The 19,181-nt window shown below is 33.9% G+C and overlaps 3 protein-coding genes and 1 pseudogene across 6 annotated transcripts; 3 read left to right on the top strand and 1 right to left on the bottom strand.

Moving 5' to 3' along the window:
* The first annotated feature begins 5,755 nt into the window (after nucleotides 1–5,755).
* Nucleotides 5,756–6,841, top strand: LOC143534080 (xyloglucan O-acetyltransferase 1-like). The gene has a single exon (XM_077028676.1). It carries the CDS (start codon nucleotides 5,837–5,839, stop codon nucleotides 6,836–6,838), a length of 1,002 nt encoding a protein of 333 aa, XP_076884791.1. The 5' UTR covers nucleotides 5,756–5,836; the 3' UTR covers nucleotides 6,839–6,841.
* A 2,638-nt stretch (nucleotides 6,842–9,479) lies between these two features.
* LOC143534052 (3-hydroxyisobutyryl-CoA hydrolase-like protein 5) lies at nucleotides 9,480–11,381 on the top strand. Its single transcript, XM_077028653.1, has 9 exons — nucleotides 9,480–9,536; nucleotides 9,611–9,694; nucleotides 9,772–9,840; nucleotides 10,528–10,591; nucleotides 10,680–10,837; nucleotides 10,908–10,992; nucleotides 11,074–11,159; nucleotides 11,239–11,289; nucleotides 11,331–11,381. The coding sequence occupies exons 1-9, from the start codon at nucleotides 9,507–9,509 to the stop codon at nucleotides 11,379–11,381; spliced, it is 678 nt and encodes a 225-aa protein (XP_076884768.1). The 5' UTR covers nucleotides 9,480–9,506.
* A 2,001-nt stretch (nucleotides 11,382–13,382) lies between these two features.
* On the top strand, nucleotides 13,383–15,342 carry LOC143534088 (GCN5-related N-acetyltransferase 5, chloroplastic-like; annotated as a pseudogene). The gene is made up of 2 exons (XR_013135470.1): nucleotides 13,383–14,059; nucleotides 14,903–15,342. The product of XR_013135470.1 is annotated as a GCN5-related N-acetyltransferase 5, chloroplastic-like (transcript).
* A 37-nt stretch (nucleotides 15,343–15,379) lies between these two features.
* On the bottom strand, nucleotides 15,380–18,395 carry LOC143534087 (putative serine/threonine-protein kinase PBL28). 3 transcript variants are annotated; one of them, XM_077028680.1, is made up of 7 exons: nucleotides 18,316–18,395; nucleotides 18,034–18,230; nucleotides 17,005–17,203; nucleotides 16,771–16,943; nucleotides 16,589–16,693; nucleotides 15,898–16,020; nucleotides 15,380–15,829 (listed from the first exon to the last, which is right to left on the bottom strand). In XM_077028680.1, exons 1-7 carry the CDS (start codon nucleotides 18,383–18,385, stop codon nucleotides 15,593–15,595), a joined length of 1,104 nt encoding a protein of 367 aa, XP_076884795.1. In that variant the 5' UTR covers nucleotides 18,386–18,395; the 3' UTR covers nucleotides 15,380–15,592. The 3 variants fall into 3 exon arrangements, with proteins under 3 accessions (XP_076884795.1, XP_076884796.1, XP_076884797.1); XM_077028681.1 differs by having other exon boundaries at nucleotides 16,771–16,934; XM_077028682.1 differs by having other exon boundaries at nucleotides 18,034–18,220; nucleotides 18,316–18,377.
* Nucleotides 18,396–19,181: the final 786 nt, after the last annotated feature.

Here is a 19,181-nt window from a genome sequence, read left to right as displayed (position 1 = left end):
TTTATATAAAAAAAATCCATTTGTTATAGCAAGGACGTTGACAATATCCAAAAGCTTATGCAAAGAAAACAAGCATGTTGCGGAGAAACTGTTAAAATGAACAAAAATTAGACGTAAAAACGTTAGAACACAAGACGTAAAAACGTTCAATCATGTTTGAATTAGTATAGTGTGTAATAATAATTATAATATATAAGTAATGTTTGTTTTACACTCAAAGAATTGATTCAGTTTGTATTTAATAAGTGTGTGAAAATTCAAATAAAGTAAAACGTGTTGGTATGAACAAACATCTATCTCTATTATATTTCTATAGGAATAGGATGGACTCTTTTATATTAATAAATATATAACCCAAGAAAGTATACTTGACTGCAACAATTGATATTTTCTAAGTAATTTATTGCATAAAATAGAATTAAATAGCAAACTTTGTTTGTATTTTCTATTTTGTATCACTTTCTGAATATAACATTAACCTCTATAGAAAGTTTGTTAAAATTGTATAAATAATTATTTTACTTATTTACCAACCAATAATTTTACTTAATTTACTCATACGATAAAAAAAAAGAAGTTAAACACAACCCCATATTGCCGCCTTCCTATTCTGACCGAGCAAAAGCACCATTATGAATGCCTGAGACTACTCACGGGGTTACATTTGCGAGTTGCGACTCTAGCTGTGTCCCAAATGATTACATTTTCTTCGAAATAATTTATTTTGTATTTCTAAATAAGAGTTTAAGTCCACTTGCACGAGTCATTTTGACAATATACATAGTTAATCATAATTGTTAAGCAATCAAGTTAGTGGTGGATCATAAAATTGCAAATTGCAAATGTAAATATAAAAATACCAAACATGTTACCTTTTAAAACTAGACTATAAATATAATATTTTTTACTAAATCTCACTACTCATGGCCTAAGCAGTTTTGGGAGTATTAAATAATAAGATTCAAAGCAAAAAAGATATTCATTCATGAGTAACGCTTTCCTTAGAGACCAAGGATGCATACATAGTCTTCTCTTTTATGTCTATATACCTTACAAATAAAATATTTTGTATGTACTTATTTCTTCATAAGATTTTTCATCTGGTTTTTCAAATGTATTATTAAACTACATATATATATATATATATATATATATATATTAAATAATATATGTCTTATACTTAAATGATACACATATTTAACCTAGTTAAAATTTAATACAAAAAAAAAATCTATGTTAACTTACGTTCGTTAACTTTTTTACAAAAGTTGAATACAAAGGTGTGTGTAGTCTTTTTTTCTTATGCATAAATTATGCTTAAAATAAAGTTGTATTCAAAATACATAGTGTTTTTTTGTTGTTTTCCAAGCTATGCGAGTGTTGATACAATGACGAACCAAATTGATTTCAACATAACAACATTGGCATCAATATTATTAAACAAGTATCGGTATTCGCTATATGATTTTGCATATGTGTTTAATGTTTTTATCTCGGCATTCCTATGAAATTTTTGTTAAAAAACATAGTTGTATTCAAAATAGATTATTTTTTGTATCATAAGTTATACTAGTGCCGGTACCCTACCAATACCATATTTATGGTTCGTAATCGATGTGAAGCATGTGTCGAAGGCGGTTGTTATCAGGTGATGATATTAAATATTTAATGAAAATTAAGTGATTTAATACATCCATGTAAGATTTAGTTACGATTATGAAATCCTAAATTTTAAAAAGTTGTGGACTTGGTAATTTTAAATGAAAGTACATTTGAGTCAACTTTATTCCAAATAAAAAATGGGCGGTGGTGATCTCAGTGGACCGGATAACTAAGATGGGCCGCTGGGTTCAGATTATATCCAATAGGACATGTGCCCAAATCGAATCTGTAATCTCAAACTGAGTCCAACTAGACCTCTCAAAGTCAAAGCTATGAGATGGGCCTTGGAAGTTGGAAGCAGAGGTGCATAAACTAGTGTATGAAAAACCGATTTTAGAAATATGTTTCTACTTCCACGTGTGATAAATATAATTTAACAATGGTTCACGAGAAAGTGTGTATAAGAAGTTTTTTTTCCAAAATGAACCACTAAAGTTTTTGTTTTCATATTTCATCATAAAGTTTTACATTTAAAAGCTAAGGTATAAAATAGAATTACCTCCCATGAAAACGATGCGATATTTTGCTCACATCGTTTAACTGGGTGAGCTATAGATAGTTCTTGTCTTTTATAAATCCTGATCAGATGAAGTTATTTTTCGTTGTATTTTCATTTGTAATTGTAACTGTGTTTTCTCTTCTAACTTTTTTAGACTTCTAATATATAACTTTCTGAACGACAAATTAACCTCTAATTAATTCTATAAAGCACCTATATTTGCATCCTCAAGGATTTAAAACATCGACCTCTACAATATAAGGGAGACACCTTACTAGCATAACATATGCTATCTTCTAAAGAAGAGTAGGAGGCATCTGAAAAATAAATGGGAGTATAACTAGAGAAAAGCTTACTTAAATTAGTGTGTGCATTATAGTGGCGGAGCTTGACTCATAATATAGGGGGCTGACGGATAAAAAGTCATGGAATCCATAAATCAGGAAGCAAACTCAGTATGTATAATTTTTCGAAGTGAACAGAATATAAAATTAACACTTCTAAACGAATAATCGAGGGGGTCCCTACCCTTCAAAAAGCTTCTCCCTTGGTGTGCATTGTGTGTGTAAACTGTAAAGTGTTTGGCTAATAAACAAATAGGCATTAGTTGTAACGATCGTCGGTTGGTTCAACGTATTAGTGGTCACATCGACATCATGAAGCTAGTGCACATTACACAACAACCCATTTCCCTCACGTGCCTAAATACAACTTATTCAAAAGCAGTCCCTTTTTTGTTAATATATTTTCTACTTCATGAAAGAAAATAGAAAATTACATATATCCTTTTTATAACTTGATCAATTGATTACATATGCACCCGATTGTTTTTTGGGTGCGCACGTTTCAATCTATTAAACAACTACCGGTTTGAAGATTAGATTTTGTTCAAACTAGTTTCAACCAAGCTACTGATATATAAATACGGTTTATAACAGTTTGAACGTATGAGACTAATCTCAAATTTGTTTCATTATTAACTTGTGATTACATGCATGATCAAGTAAGTTAAAGTTTGAAACCAAAATCAATTTGTAAATTCAATAAATGTCTTCCAATTCATACACTAAATTTGTGAAATGTATATAACTATTTAATAAACGAGTATGTGATTTTATAGAAAGCGGGACTTTTTGGGGTTTTTTTTAAGTTAGACAATTTCACCCATCTGAATTTGACAATTTGAGTTATGCTCTCAAGTTTAACAATTTGGTCAAACTTAATAAGAATAATAATTATTTTTGATAAACTAGGGTGTTCGGAGTATAATTTTATCCATGTTTTGTTACAAAATTTACTCAAGTCGCTTTTGTTTCTTTGCATACATCGGTTGCCATATCAAGCGAATTGGACTTATTTAGATATTTTTTATTTAACAAAAGTATTTTTAAAATGCAAGATTTTAGTTATAATATTCTTGAATCCACATTAGAGAATGTGATGATAAATTGTTTTATAATTGATGATATTAGATAAGACATATAATTGATGATGCACATTCGAGATCTTTTATATAATACACTAGTCTTAACGTGTTGATGTCAACATAAACATAAACATGAGAATACGTGAAGTTGCCATAATCTACGGCCGAACAAATTCCGCATAAATAAATTTACATTTAATGTACCACATTTGACAAATGTCTATAGTATAGCATAGTATATGGTCAACAACATTAAGTAGCTCGATCTACTATTTATTGATATTTATGAACCCAAAATACAAGATATCCGAGATGCATATGCATATGAATATATGATATGTTTGGTATGGCTTCTAGTGTTATTGCCCCCACCTCACACCAAGTTGGTAACAAACCAACATAAAACAAAACTTGCAAACCGTGAATAATTTTTTTTGGCTTGTATCAATTTACATTCCTTCATTCTACATCCCATCCTATCCTATTTATAATATACATCACTATTCAATTAAATTATATTTACATATTATTATTTGATTTGATTTTCTCTTTTTTACACTCTCTTAAGATAAGATAATGGAGCTCTAAATATAGAAAGGGATTCTCTAAATATCATCCCTATTTAAGTAATAAAGTAACACAAAATAGATGAAAATTGTCAATTTTTGAAGACTACGAGTTCTTTTTAACAGCTAATTTTTATTTTTAATTTTTTAACATATTGTGAGACTTGAACCCATTGAAACTACTATGGGATGCTATAATAATTAAGCTGTGAGAATATAAACTTTATACATATACATAATAAATTGAGATGATTCTCCAATTTTGACATGCAATAACTTCATTTCATCTCTCTTCTAAATTAATCCTTAGGAACTATATGGACTTGTAATCTTTTTTTACCTTATAAAAACAACTTACCACATCTCTTAACATCACAATCACTAGTGATATAATTAATTTCTATAATTATTTATTTACTTAACAATTAGAGCACCTTCTAAAACTCATCTAAATCAACCAAAATCATCTCAACTACAACCCATCTACACCACCCGAGTACATGTACCCGCTCCAAACTACCTGACCATCTACTCGGCCGAAGGGAGGCGGTTTACTCAAGTACTCGGGTGAACCAAATAGACCGCCCTTCCACCCTTAATCTAGGTTTATAGATTTTCTTTTCATTTAGAAAAATGTGTATGCTTAAAGTCAATTTTGTTGGTAAAGGAAAAAACAAGTGGTACAAGAACGTGCAGCAGCATATGAGGACAATGGTTTCCACTTTCCAAATGGTAACATATGCATCCAAGATATTGCTTATATAATATCATTGCCACTCTTCTCTTAGTGTTTGTTTGTTGAATCTTGACCCAATCACCACCACCACTCAAACTCACCCATCATTCACGGAAACTCAACAACAAACAAAGGTGGCTCATGGGCATTAAAGCTGATCATTCTCATTCTTTTAGAAAGAAATTGCTTCCTTATGCTTTGTATGCACTTCTTTTCATTGCCATCTTTCGTTTGTATTTCTTCCCACTCCCACCTCCCACCAACCTCCCATCCTCCACCTCCACCGCCGTTGATCGGATTCTGACTCCTCCGGCCACTGGTACACCATCTTTATACAGCCCAAAGACTCAACCTTTTTACCATTTTTCTCATAAATTTTGAATCTTTTTACTATATGGAACATGGGTTTTCATTTCTTCCTTATTTCAGCTTACCCCACAAAACCCATTAATTATAAACTCTTCATTTTGGGGTCTTTTTTTTAAGTAATTTCTAACCTTTTTGACTATTTGGAACTTTAGGCTCCAGGGTTTTTATTTTTTATTTTTAATTTACAAACCATTTATTACAAATTCTTGATCTTGGTCTTTTTAGTAAATTTCTAACCTTTTACCATCTTTCTGATAAATTTTGAATCTTTTTACTAAATGGAGCATGGGTTTTCATGGGTTTTTAATTTCTTTCTTGTTCCAGTTTACCCCACAAAACCCATTAATTATAAATTCTTGATCTTGTTTTTTTTTATTAAAGTTTAAACCTTTTTGACCATTTGGAACTTTAGGCTCTTGGGTTTTGTTTTTTATTTTAAGATTTTCTAATTTCCAAACCATTTATTACAAATTCTTGATACTGTTTCTTTTATTTAATTTTCAGATGTTGTGGAACAAGAAAGTAGAATCAGAAGAGATGGTTGTGACTACACCAATGGCAAATGGGTCCATGACAAGATGGGTCCAATGTACAACTCCACTGCATGTGGTACAATCAAAGATGGTCAGAACTGTGCAGGCCATGGCAGACCAGACACTGGCTATCTCTTCTGGAGATGGAAGCCCAACAAGTGTCATCTCCCCAGGTTTGACCCCAACACCTTCCTCCACCTAACCAGAGACAGACACGTGGCATTTGTTGGTGACTCACTTGCCAGGAACCAGTTGGAGTCCCTCCTATGTATGCTTGCCACTGTCTCTGTTCCTAAGTTAATTTACACCAATGGTGAAGACAATAAGTTTAGGAAGTGGCATTTTGCATCACATAATGTTAATGTTTCAGTTTATTGGTCACCTTTTCTTGTTAAGGGTGTTGAGAAGTCAGAACACACACCTTATAATAGGCTTTATTTGGATTCTGTTAATGATGTTTGGGCTAAAGACTTAGACGAAATCGATATGGTGGTTTTGTCGATCGGTCATTGGTATCTTCACCCTGCGGTGTTTTACTACGGTGATTCGGTGCTAGGTTGTCACTCTTGTAATAACAAGAATTACACTGAGGTTGGATTCTATGATGTTTATGGGATGGCATTTAATACTACTCTTAAGGTGTTGGTTAACAGACAAATAGATGTGATTGTAACAACTTTTTCGCCTGCCCATTTTGAAGGCGATTGGGATTTGTTAGACGCTTGTTCAAAGACGAAACCTTTTGATGAAAACGAGAAGAATTTAGAAGGAATGGATTATGAAATGAGACAACAAGAGATTGAGCAAGTGATTTCAGCCAAGAAAAGCGTTGAGAAATTTAAAACTTTTCATTTAGAGGCGTTGGATGTGACGAAATTGGCGTTAATGAGACCAGATGGGCACCCGGGGCCTTACATGTATCCGTTTCCTTTTGCGAATGGTAAACGAGAAAGGGTTCCAAACGATTGTGTTCATTGGTGCTTGCCCGGGCCAATAGATACATGGAATGAGATCATGTTAGATATAATGAAAAGATGGAATCTTTAAAAAAGTTTAGATTTTTTAAAAAAAAAATGGTCAAATGAGGTGAACAACTATGGAGAAATTAGGTGAAGTCAGAGGAAACAAGCTAGTAAAATTATAACACATGTAGATGAAGAACAAGACATGGTGCTCCAAGAAATAGTTTTTTTTATCCATGTACAGATGGAATTATAATATAAAATATTCTGTATTCTTAAAGGTAAATTAAATACAGCAAATCCATGTGATGTGATACATGTATTCATATGAAAAGAAGGCCAGTATACATTTGTGTTTTTGTTCATTACTCTTATTTGTTTGTTTATGTTGTTTCCTTGGCTTGTCTAGATATCAACAGTTGTATTCTTGCTATAAAAAAGAAGAAAAAGTCAGTTAGACTTGAATTAATGCTCTGTTTTTTATTGTTTAAGCAACTGGCATATGATGAAAGGTGATGATTGTTCACATGGATTTGATGAGAAAAGGTCATGTGCAACTTTCTTTTTTAATACTTTATTGATGCTGCAATTAAAGGAGGATCCAATGAATCTCATTTGTAAGTTTGACAAAGTTATAAACCCATTTAGTTGTCATTGTTATTGAAATAATGGTTTTTTATTTTTTATTTTTTTAGAAGAGATTTTATCAGGTTTTAAGTTTTTTCCTAGTTTTTCAACATTAAAACCCAAAATTTGAGATAAAACTTAATTTTGTCATGATAAAAACCAAACCATAAGTTTCATAACAGATCACTATGAATACAAATTTCAAAGGAATGAAAGACACTACAACAAAGGAAGAGTGGATAATTGCCATGTCAAGTGTTACAAGTGTGAAGAATATATGGACATTATGGACAATGCCCACGTTCTAAAATTAAGCAAGAAAAAACAACTCTTTTAATGACAATTGGTGAAAAGAAAAACATTTTCTTAGATGAAGAAAGAGTTCTACCAAATCTTTACTTAGCTAAGGAATGATATGCGGTATATAGACAACGAAGCTAGCAATCACATGACCGGTGAATGTTCCTATTCTACCAAACTTGATGAGATAATGAATGGAAGGGTCAGATTTGGTGATAGATCTCGGATGTGAGAATGGAGAGTAAAGACCAATAACTAAACTTTACAAAGTAGCATTTTAAGTCTCGGACAAGTGACATAAAAGGGTGTAAGGTTCTAATGGAAAATGAGCATATATGGATACACGAACCGACTGGAAGACTTCTTATGAAAGTACCATGGTTCAAAAACAAGTTTTACAAAGTCATACTACATGTAGCATCTTCTATATGTTTACAAGCACAAACCGGCATACACGTTTGGGCGTATGGCTTTGGCATGCACGGCATGGCTTAACTTAGAGGGTCCATGAGAGTTGAGACAATGCATGCCTTTCGTGCAACCCAATCTTTGGAACTAGTTCATGCGGACCTATGTGTTCTAAACCTCTTCCTACTAGTAGATGTGGCCATGAGGGTATACATGTTGATAACAACAGATTGATGTTAACTCAAAAGAGAAGCAGAGACAAACAGGAAATAAACTCAAGAAACTAAGAACTGGTCGTGGAGGAAAATGTTGATGTTAATACGGTTGCAGTTTGACCATTTATGTTATACAATATAGATTGTGGATGCGGCTGAGATGTGGTTGTGTGGACACATAAGGTTGGACCGAATAAGAAATGAGATTTTTCAGGAAAGATTAGGAGGAGTTAGTATGTCATAATAGATTAGGGAGGATCAATTGAGATGATTTAGTTATCTAAAGAAAAGACATTCGTCAACACGGTTTGTGTGGAATCCTTCACGTTGAGATGAATAGATTTGATAAAATTTGCTAGATTTGCGCCTTGAGAACATGACTTGTTGCATAGCATGGTTGATTGTATTTTTAATTTACTTCATATTTATGTTTTTCATATGCTCCTATAATACTTTTTTTTGTCAGACACTAAGCTCCTAAAACTGTTTTTGGGTCCACAAATTTGTAAGGTTTCTATATATTTCACCTTCCAAATTCTGTCTATAACTTGATTAAGAGTGAGATTTACCGGATATGAATGTCTTGTAATTTTGTTATTAGTATAGATTCAACTTTGCCCACAAATTTTTAACTTTGGCATTGAAACTTTTACCGTAACGAATCAAATGGATACTGACCTCCCGCTAGGGATGAGCAAACAGTTATGGGAACCGGTAATGAGCCATTACCAACCTTTTGTGTTTTGATACCGGTTCAGTTCGGTACTGGTATTTCTCAAATTTTGTCTTCGGTATTGGTACCGAACCGAGCTCATCCATACTTTCCACTGCTAAACATGTAATGCGTTGAACACTATTCGCGGCAATGCGCAAATAAAAATCCTTATTATGCAAATTGTAAAAAAAACAGGATGTTGTGGAACACAGGTTACTGCTTACCAACCAAACCACCTTCCACCCACCAAAAGTAGTGAAATACAAATGCTGCTTGCTTACCTACCACCCATCAAGTCCATTATTTTCCATAAGCCACAAATTTATTTCTTTAGTCTTAACAAAGAAAAAGAGAAAAAAACATTTATTTCTTCATTGTCATTTCCAACACTCACTCTGCATACTGATCTCATCATCAAGTAAGTTGAAGATCCCATCTTTTACTTGCTCACAGTTGTTCCTGTTGCTTGCATAAGTTAGTTGATTCAAATGGCAACCAACCCAGAACAAGAACAAGAGGTAATCTAATAATCTTTATGCACTTATTATGTTCCAGTGATTGATGTAATTCAACTCGATCTGTTTTGTTATAGGTTGTTGTTACTGAAGAAAAAGGTCATGTGAGATTGATCACCTTGAACCAACCAAGAAAACTTAATGTCATTTCACCCGAAGTGGTTAGTAACTAACTAACTAACTATATTATAACAAATTGTCATTCATTAATCATGTGCCTGCCTGCCTGCCTTGTTAGGTCTATCTTTTGGCACAAAACTTTGAAAAGTGGGAAAAAGATGAAGATGCAAAGCTTGTCATCATTAAGGTTACTTTTTTTACCTAATTCTAACTTAACTACTTTGTTAGTATAACTTAAGTTACTATGCCATTTGGCCCAGTGGTATCTGGTGGTGTAATTGGTAATCACTTCCTTTGGAGGTTCCAGGGTTCAAATCCTGCAATAGGCGGGTTAGGTGGATAATTAGGGGTGCAAACGGTTGCCAGCTACTTGAACTCGGATCGATAAAACGGTCCAAGCCTCAAATAAAGCTCGTTTAGTTATCGAGCCCAAGCTTGAACCTTGTATGGGAAGCTCGTTTAGGCTCATCGAGCGTTGAGTATTTTAAGTTGTTACCTCTTTTAGATTTCTATGTATTAATTCCACGTTGCACAGCCAAGCTCGAGCCGAGTTTTGGCTTGTTTAAGGTACTACTCAAGCTTGAGCAGGTTAAGGTTTTTCTCAAAATATATAAAAATAATTAAAAGCGTATATAAATTAAAGAGTAAATAATAAACGATCCGGGCCCTAGCTTTAGAAAAAGAGCTTGAAACCAGCTGAGCTCGAGCTCTCTCGTAAGTCAAAACGTGCCGAGCTTGAGACTAGTAGAGCTAGGCACGTTTACACCCTTAGGTGGATTTAAGAGTAGAATATTAGCTGTTCAAAACAAAAAGAAAAACTTTTTGTTCAAAACATTACAAAAACTTATAGCTTTGTTTCTTGATTTTCTTATAGGGCTCGGGTCGTGCATTCTCTGCTGGCGGAGATTTAAGAGTGTTCTATGAAGGCAGGAATTCGAGTAATAATTTCGTAATTCTCGATTAACATATGTAACCAATCTTTTATTTTTAAAGTCATTAACAGTTAGTTCTGTTCTCATGCCACAGAGGATTATTGTCTTGAAGTGGTATATAGATATTACTGGCTCTGCTATCACATCCACACGTACAAGAAACCGCAGGTCGCTCTTGTTCATGGAATCTCAATGGGTGGAGGTGCAATACTTATGGTTCCAATGAAGTTTTCGGTTGTCACCGAAAAAACCGTAAGCGTTTTACTTCCTCTTTCATTATATCGAAACAAATATTTTAACTAAACTTTATTTTAAATTCCAGGTTTTCGCCATGCCAGAAGCAAGTATCGGGTTTCACACTGATTGTAGTTTCTCATACATTCTTTCTCATCTTCCAGGCCATTTGGGTACATATTCAACTCCTCTTAGGAATTGCTTATTAAAGTTAAAACTATTTATTTGCTTTCTTTTTGGTGGTTTTGTTATAGGCGAATACTTTGCATTAACCGGGGCCCGGTTAAGCGGTGAGGAACTAGTTGCAGCCGGGTTAGCAACCCATTTGGTTCCTTTAGATGTAAGTTTGAACTTAAGAAATTTATCGGTTTAAAATGTTGTAATTAACTAATTACTACATTCTTTTAATTCATTTTCAGAAATTGTCGGCCTTAGAAAACCAACTGGTCGTGCAATATAAGTATAGAATGGTACATAATTATAATCTATATTGATTAATATACTAACTTAGGGGACGGATTATGTAGATCCCTACAATTCGTCTTTTGACGGACTAAACTAAATACGGGATTAGCAATTGATTACAACTTGTTAACCGGATGTGCAATATAAGTATCCAATGGTTACACATATATAATCTATATCTATATTGATTAACAAAATAGCTAAATACGAAATTAGCAATTGCATATATACTATAACCCGTCCGTCAATTGACAGAATAAAAAAAAAATAATCACAAGAATAATAAACTAACTAAATACAAAATTAACAATCTTAGAATTTTATAGCACATTTTATTCATGGCCGGACCACACATTGTATGAATACTTTACTTATGTCACGTGTTATTAGTTTTTAACATTATCAAAAGAAGAGGGTATTTAATTTTATATAACTTGTCAACAAGAGCAATACTAATAATTTTGAAACAACTATTTGATAATCAACCCCATATATTACTAAGGATCCAAACATGTATAGTCAACTTATGATTCTAACTATCTTTTTTTAGAGTTGCTATTGATGAGTAGAGTTAATATAAATTAGTTTATTATGTTATTTATACATGTTTTAATAATAGTAATAATGTAAAAAATTTATAAATAAAATATAAAATTTTAATAATTAATAATAGGAAACAAACAAAAACGAGCTAAATAAAATTCTATATATAGCAAAGCATAGATAGGGTATGAGGAGAATGAGATGGAATTAAACTGTTCCAATAATCGAAATATAGAAAATAAAGACAATTAAAACTTAAACTTAAATATGTAAGGTTGATGTAATTCATAGAATTAGAAGTTGCAAATAACCTTTGATTCAAAACTGTTTCAAATAAATAGAACAATATTATTTGGTTTGTATAATAATCTTGTTTTGAACATATTTATCTAATAATAAAAGTTTCCTAAAATTATATACTATGTTTGTAAAATACTTTTGTTATAAAACATGCTTGTCTAATAATAAAAGTTTTATATTAATGAAACACTTCAATGACTTTCAGATAAAGACTTATTTATGTTTGCTTATTAAACTCCTTGCCTAGGTGCTTATTTTCTTTTTGATAATATATGTATATATAAATAATTAATATAAATGGAAACCCTTAACTACAACATATTTTATGGGTCCAATCAGTAGGTGTCATGTGGCAGCTACTAAGTTTATTATTTTTTTTAATATTTCAAAGTTAGTTTATATATTTATTGATTTGAAACTAAAGAAAGTAACATACATATATAGTGGTATTGATGTCGCCTTGCAATATGCAAACACCCGGGTTTGAACCTGTTAGGTTCCGGTTTTTTTTGATTTTTTTTAATTGAAATAGATTTTTTTATTTATCGATTTCATACTAATCAAGCAACTAAAATGTAAGGTGATGTGGCGATCAAGTTATTGTAGTGTACTATGTTTTATGTGTGTTTGAACCTTACGACTTGCGTGTTATACTATGTTTAATGTGTGTTTGAACCTTGCGACCGGCGTGCTGTGTGTTTGAACCTTGCGACCGGCGCAACGCGCCGAGAACAACATCTAGTTCTTTTAACAATGATTCTCCTACTTACCGGTGACAAGATTTCAATCTTCAACAGTTTTTTAAAATTTTTCAGACACAATTTTAAAACTTTCATAGACGAAAACCCAACAATCAAGTAAAACACCCTAACTCATACGTCAAAACTCGAATCAACAACTTCTCATAGCAGTTTTGCAAAAATCCCGATTAGCCGCCGATTAATCCCTAATCCCCACTCTGCTGATTAATTTTGGGCTAATCGGCCAATTAATTGGCCAGTGGTCAATCCGGCCAAAATCAGCATTAATCGGACTTGATTGGCTTTTCATGATGAGGTTCTGGCCAAAATCGACGGTTTTTGGCGAGATTCCAACAACAATCAGCGATTTTTAACGAGATTCCAGCCAAAATGTATTTGCACATGTATGAAACTTAAAATTACATATGTGAGTGGACATAAACAATTGAAAATATGTGCGTGGACTAAAGGTTTTTACACACTAACTTAGCTAATCATGTAAAGTTCCGACCACCGTTACCAAACACCCCATATCCACAAGACCAACAACCAATCTCCACACTCTCCATGGCCACAACACTTTCTTCTTCCATCAACATCCACCACCGCCACCATCACCACCACCACCCACCACCCTACTCCAAAACCCACTTCACAAACCCCAAGATCTTCCCAAAACCCACCCCAAACCTCAGCCTCATCCTCACCACCTGCTCATCCACTCTCCAAGACAACCCAAACCCACTTCCCACTGGCAAGTTCCTCTCATACCCAGATCTCCAAAACCTCCAATTCCTCCAAAGCTTCAAGCTTTTCCACAAACTACCATCTGGGTCAATGCTGTTAATCCGTGTGATGCAAGAACAAGAACTGGACATGACAGTTGACTTGCTGGCTGAGTATTTGCAGAGTCCATGCTGCTGCCTAAAGCTTATGTAAAGCTGCTGGCTTTTCTGGTCAAACAGTATTTGATTGAGAGGAGGAGCTTGATGCCTCATGCTGCCACTTTGATTGCTTTCCATGGAAGGGTTACTAGTGATGAACAAGGGGGTGAAGTGGAAGATATTCAGTTAGCAGGGACTGTGGAAGTAAGCTTTAATAAGTTGGGGGCTAATGGTTCACCTCCTACTCCCACTCCTCCAAAGGATGCACCTTATATTTGTAATATGACTGTCAGCAAGTCACTTAGAAGGTAGGTACTAACATTTCTTCTTTTGTGTGTTTTCTTATCCAATGTTTGCTAAGCAGTTAATGCGGAAAAATATTTGATATATTGGTTATCGTAGTGGGAAATTGGTAATTATAATATCATGTAAAATTCATATATATAGCAATTTAACACTAACAATTCTGTTTACTCTCCTAGTCCTACCATTAACAAATTAACCTTTTGCAACCTAAATTGTTTTGAAAGCTAGAAATTAAAATATTAAATACGGGCCTAAATTAGTGTTGGAAGCTAGAAAATGCGTTAAGCTTATTATCGAAAGTTTTGAATGTTGCGAATCTTGAGTATACAATCTTCTTGGGTGAAATGAGAGGCTTAAATGAAGATTTTAGGCTTGACAGCTGGGCCTAACCGCTTACGGTGGTTTGCCACAATGTCCGGATCGTCGAGACCTTTTCGTTGACTGGTAAGGGGGGCCGTAATTACACCCGTAGCCCACGTTATGCCCTTTTTAAGTTTAGGTCCTTTTGGCCTTGTTTACCCCTATCAAGCTGGTTCATATAAGAGTCTGCTAACTCTTGGATCAGCTTCTCATCACTAATGTGAACTCCTAAGTTTGGGCCCTTTCGGCCCTGTTTACCCAATCAACTGGTTCCTAACAGTTATGGTCAACTCTTGGAGGCCTAACCGTATGAATTCATATAAGAACTTGAGCATAACCGTTATGTTTGGTTGTCTTGCCTTTTTGTGTACATGTTATTTATTTATTTGTTTTTTTTTTCAATTTTAGATTCTTAATAATTGTTCTTGCTACCATGACTATATAAAATCATAAAATTTGAAGTCTAACAAGTGATTCTCATTCAGGCAGGGCATCGGTTGGCATCTCTTAAAGGCGAGCGAAGAACTTATTTCTCAAATGAGTTCAGTGAAAGAGGTTTACTTGCACTGTCGAATGATCAATTCAGCTCCATTTAACATGTATTCAAAAGCAGGATATTCTGTCTTCAAGACTGATAGCATTTTCATCCTTTTAACATTACAAAGACGTAAACATTTAATGCGTAAACAACTTCCTCCCGCCACAAATATCAGATCAGAGACAAATTCAGTGTACGAGGATGAAAAAAATCTTGCACCAACTGATGCCTAAAAGTCTTGATGAAGAGATTCTTGAAGTTTTAGAGTTGACTTCTATTAAAAGTCAATGCTTCCTTGATCTTATTATGTCACTTCAACCATCCTTGGGTCATAGCCTCATATGCATGAGGTATGCTGTCTAAAGCTGTAGTGTATCATAGTTCTTTTTTTTTTTCCAGAATGTATATTTGTTACACAAGAAAGTAATCCTATAATGCATACTAACATATCAAAAGTACATGATGTTTTCTTGAAAAAAGAAACAAATATCCAACAAACTCATTCTTTTCTCTATGAAGATTTGTGGTATCCTCAAGTTCTATAGAGGAACACCAAATTTTAATGAGATTATGCTATACTTGTTTACAGAATTGAAATTTAATTATTTTGAAAACATAAAAAGAGTCTGTAAAGTTTTCATAACATTCTAAACGCGTGCATTGCCATGCCCAATCCTTTAGAGTTTGTATAAATGATGATTTGGAGTTCTTTCACACATTCTTCCATTGACGGCCTTTCGTTACTATCAACTCGCACACATCTTGATGCTAAGTTTGCATACATTGATACTGACTCGATTGTGTATGAGCTTCGGTTCATTTCTGGATCTATGACCTTTCTCAACTTCTTTTTGTCGTTCAGTATGTGCCTAACCTGCAAGTTTCCAAAAATACCCTTGGTGACTTAACATATAAGGTCCTTATTAGTTAAAGAACCCATACCTGAAGTACAAGATTTTGATCATTGGGTCCTTGGTTGAGGTCCACCGCTCTACGCCCTGTCAAAAGTTCAAGCAAAACAACTCCGAATGCATAAACATCATTTTGTAAAGTGAGTTTTCCTGTCTGTTAGCAAAGTAATCTTTATTAGTTTAGCAAGTACACGAGATGACACTATAGCGTATATGCTCATAATGTTGAGGTTAGGGGTGTAAACAGTCCGAGCCGAGCCCGAGCTCGACTAGGCTCGAGCTTGGCTCGTTCCGAGTTATTTTTCAAAAGTTCGAGCTTGGCTCGTAAGTTGTTTTTTCAAGATCGGCTCAGCCTCGGCTTGTTTATTATTTGTTAATTAATTTATATACATTTTTAGTTAATTTTATATGCTTTGGGAAGAACCTTAAACAAGCCTAAGCTCGTCTCAAGCTCGTGTAGTGTGAAATTAATAAACATAAGTCTGAAAGAGGTAAAACTTAAAAACACACAAGGCTCGAGCTCGGGCTCGATAACCAAACAAGCTTTATTTGAGGCTTGGCTCAGCTCGAGCTCGAAAAAGCTCGGCTCGTTTCAGGCTTTTTATCGATCTGAGCTCTAGTAGCTCGTAAGCGGCTCGGTTCGTTTGCACCCCTAGTTGAGGTCAATATTAATAGAAATGTAATATTGTGTGTATCATTGAACAAATAAAATTACTGCTTACTGATGTATACTCCGGGTCGAAATAGCCAAATGTACCGAGCACCCTTGCTGTCACATGATTTTCTTGACCCTCTGGCATTAACTTAGCCAAACCAAAATCTGATACCTGCGAAAACCATTTAGTTTTCAGTTTTGTAAACCAAATTATATTATATTATATTAATATAAGAAAGTTATATATACTTTTGCTTCATAGTCATCACTGAGAAGAATATTGGTTGACTTAAAATCTCTATGTACAACAGGTATTCCAACTGCAGAACTTGAATGCAAATAAGCAAGTCCTCTTGCTACTCCAATTGCCACTTTAAGTCTCACAGGCCAATCCATCTTCTTTTCTCCAATTCCTGTAATCACTTTGTTCAGATGACAATATGCACCAAATGTTTAACTGACATAAATATTTACTTTTAATACCATTCAAGTGATCTTGCAGATTTCCTTGCTGCATGTACTCGTAAACCAGAAACCTGTGCTTCCCGTCTGCACAGTACCCGATCAAAGAAACAAGATTTGGATGATCCAGTCTGCTCAAAATATCAACTTCAACCCGAAACTCCCGCTCCCCTTCTGCTGCTTTAAACGGCGGTAACTCCATTTTCTTGATTGCCACAACCTTCCAATAAAACAGTTAATCAAGATTCTTGCTTTTCATTCAAAATCTGTTCTTTTTTCTAAGGTGTATTTGTTTTTATTAATCCCAAATATCATCTTTTGGTCATTGTCAGTCCTAACTAACGAATTGGCTAATAACGATCCCACCTTTTAACATATTTGTTTCCAACGGTCCGCGACTAACATAATGCTAACACCGTTAGTTGCAAGCCCCCCGGAAAAGCGCCTTTGGCCAGAAAAGTCACATTTTTTGCCGGGAAACATCACCCGAACACCACAACCAACCAACCACCACCACTTGAGCACTACCAACCGATTCCGACGATGGTTCTAGGGTTCCGGCGACCTTAATAATTGGGTCTTTTACTGAAAAAGGTTCTTAAAGGTCCGACTTAAGGTTACAAAGACGTTTAGCATGAAAATGCTGAGTTTTCTGGCCAAAAACGTTTTCTGGCTACCTGCAACTAACAGCGTTATCGTTCCGTTAGTCGCAGACTGTTGGGAACAAATATGACAAAAGGTGGGATCGCTATCATCCAATTCGTTAACTAGGACCGGTAGCGACCAAAAAATGATATGTTGGAATTAATAAAAATCAATACACCTTTAAAAAAATCATTTTCTTTCCAATACCAAACTTCAAGATTGTATTTTTCATTCAAAATCTGTTACTTTTTCCTATTTATTTGCCAATTTATTGGATTACTTAAATCCTGTACTTTTTTCCTAATATGATATAATCATGTCTTTATCAAGATACCATACATCACTTTATATATCCGGTTTTCTTTAAGAAACTATGCTCAAGATTATAACTTTTTGAAAACTTACCTCGCCCGAGGGCAGCTTTCCTTTGTAAACTTTGCCAAACCCGCCTTTCCCAAGCAGGTTTTCTTCACTGAAAGAACACGTCGCGTCCTCCATTTCCTTTAGCGTAAAAACCGACGATTCATGTCTCCTTTTCGGAGGCGGTTTTTGAATACTTTGATCATGTTCAAGCTTCCAGCACTCCACAGGCCTATAAACCCCTGAAAATCCATAATTCACAATTAGAATTTCAAGAAATCTCATGACACGGAAACTTGTATAAAATAAACAACCGAGAAAACTTACATGGATCAAGATGATCGTCCGACCTGCTTCTCCTTCGTTTGTTCCAAGCCGAAACCAACCCGAATGGCATGATTATTATTATTGTTACAATATGTTAGTTTTACTGGAGAGTTAAATTACATATTACATAAACATAATATGAGTAGATAGTATTGAGAGTATGTATAAAGCAAGTGTAGGTTAACTTGACAACAACCTATGAAGAGATATATATTTCACTTGAAGTAGAAGAAAATAAATGAACAGAAATGGAAACATATATATTAACAAAACAATACTTGGTTTGTTTGGTGATCTTTGAAAATGAAATAAGAACTGATATTTCCCTCCAACATACTATGTACAACTTTCATTGCATGGTGTACAAGTGGTGGTTGGATATATATGATTCATATCTATGTATTTAACCATTCTACCATCAAGAAATTAATTTTGAATTTTTATGGAGAGTATTGTGGTTGTCAAGTCTTTTTCTGAGGTTTCTTTAATCATTTTATTTCCCCTTAATCTTGATTAATTTCACTTATTTTTTTTGGAACGATATATGCGTACATTTATTTATTTCTTAATCTTAATAATATTTATGTGATGCGATATGACGTGCTCCACTAAATGAAAAAAATTCAATGATATGACGTGACAAAGATTTTACAAAATGAAATGTCTTAATTTCAATTTATTTTCAAGAAATTTAAAAACTAATTGCTCATCAATATGTATGACATTTAGTGCTTTGGTTTCTAATTAATACTTTTTCCAGGGGTTTGTTGGTTGCATTTATTGAGTTACAAAATTACTTGAAATAATTTACAAGTTCTATCAATACTACATTACCCACTAAAAACTTTTTTTTTTTCAAATAAATT

The sequence above is a fragment of the Bidens hawaiensis genome, unplaced genomic scaffold (genome assembly GCF_021521415.1).
Source record: "Bidens hawaiensis isolate Kalapana, Puna unplaced genomic scaffold, B.hawaiensis_p1.1 tig00010056_1, whole genome shotgun sequence".
Taxonomy (NCBI): Eukaryota; Viridiplantae; Streptophyta; class Magnoliopsida; order Asterales; family Asteraceae; genus Bidens; species Bidens hawaiensis.
Note: the sequence above shows the minus strand (reverse complement) of the source record. Positions and strands in the feature narration are given on the sequence as shown.

Bases quoted from the DNA above. Each gene is read 5' to 3' on its own strand.
- LOC143534080 (XM_077028676.1), top strand. From the start codon at position 5,837: ATGGGTCCAATGTACAACTCCACTGCATGTGGTACAATCAAAGATGGT.
- LOC143534052 (XM_077028653.1), top strand. From the start codon at position 9,507: ATGGCAACCAACCCAGAACAAGAACAAGAG. The intron at 9,537-9,610 runs GTAATCTAATAA...GTTTTGTTATAG, and splicing joins ACCCAGAACAAGAACAAGAG to GTTGTTGTTACTGAAGAAAA. The intron at 10,838-10,907 runs GTAAGCGTTTTA...TTTAAATTCCAG, and splicing joins CGGTTGTCACCGAAAAAACC to GTTTTCGCCATGCCAGAAGC.
- LOC143534087 (XM_077028680.1), bottom strand. From the start codon at position 18,385: ATGCCATTCGGGTTGGTTTCGGCTTGGAACAAACGAAGGAGAAGCAGG. The intron at 16,694-16,770 runs GTATATATAACT...TGGTTTTCGCAG, and splicing joins GTGATGACTATGAAGCAAAA to GTATCAGATTTTGGTTTGGC. The intron at 16,021-16,588 runs GTAAGCAGTAAT...CTTTGCTAACAG, and splicing joins TCGACCCGGAGTATACATCA to ACAGGAAAACTCACTTTACA.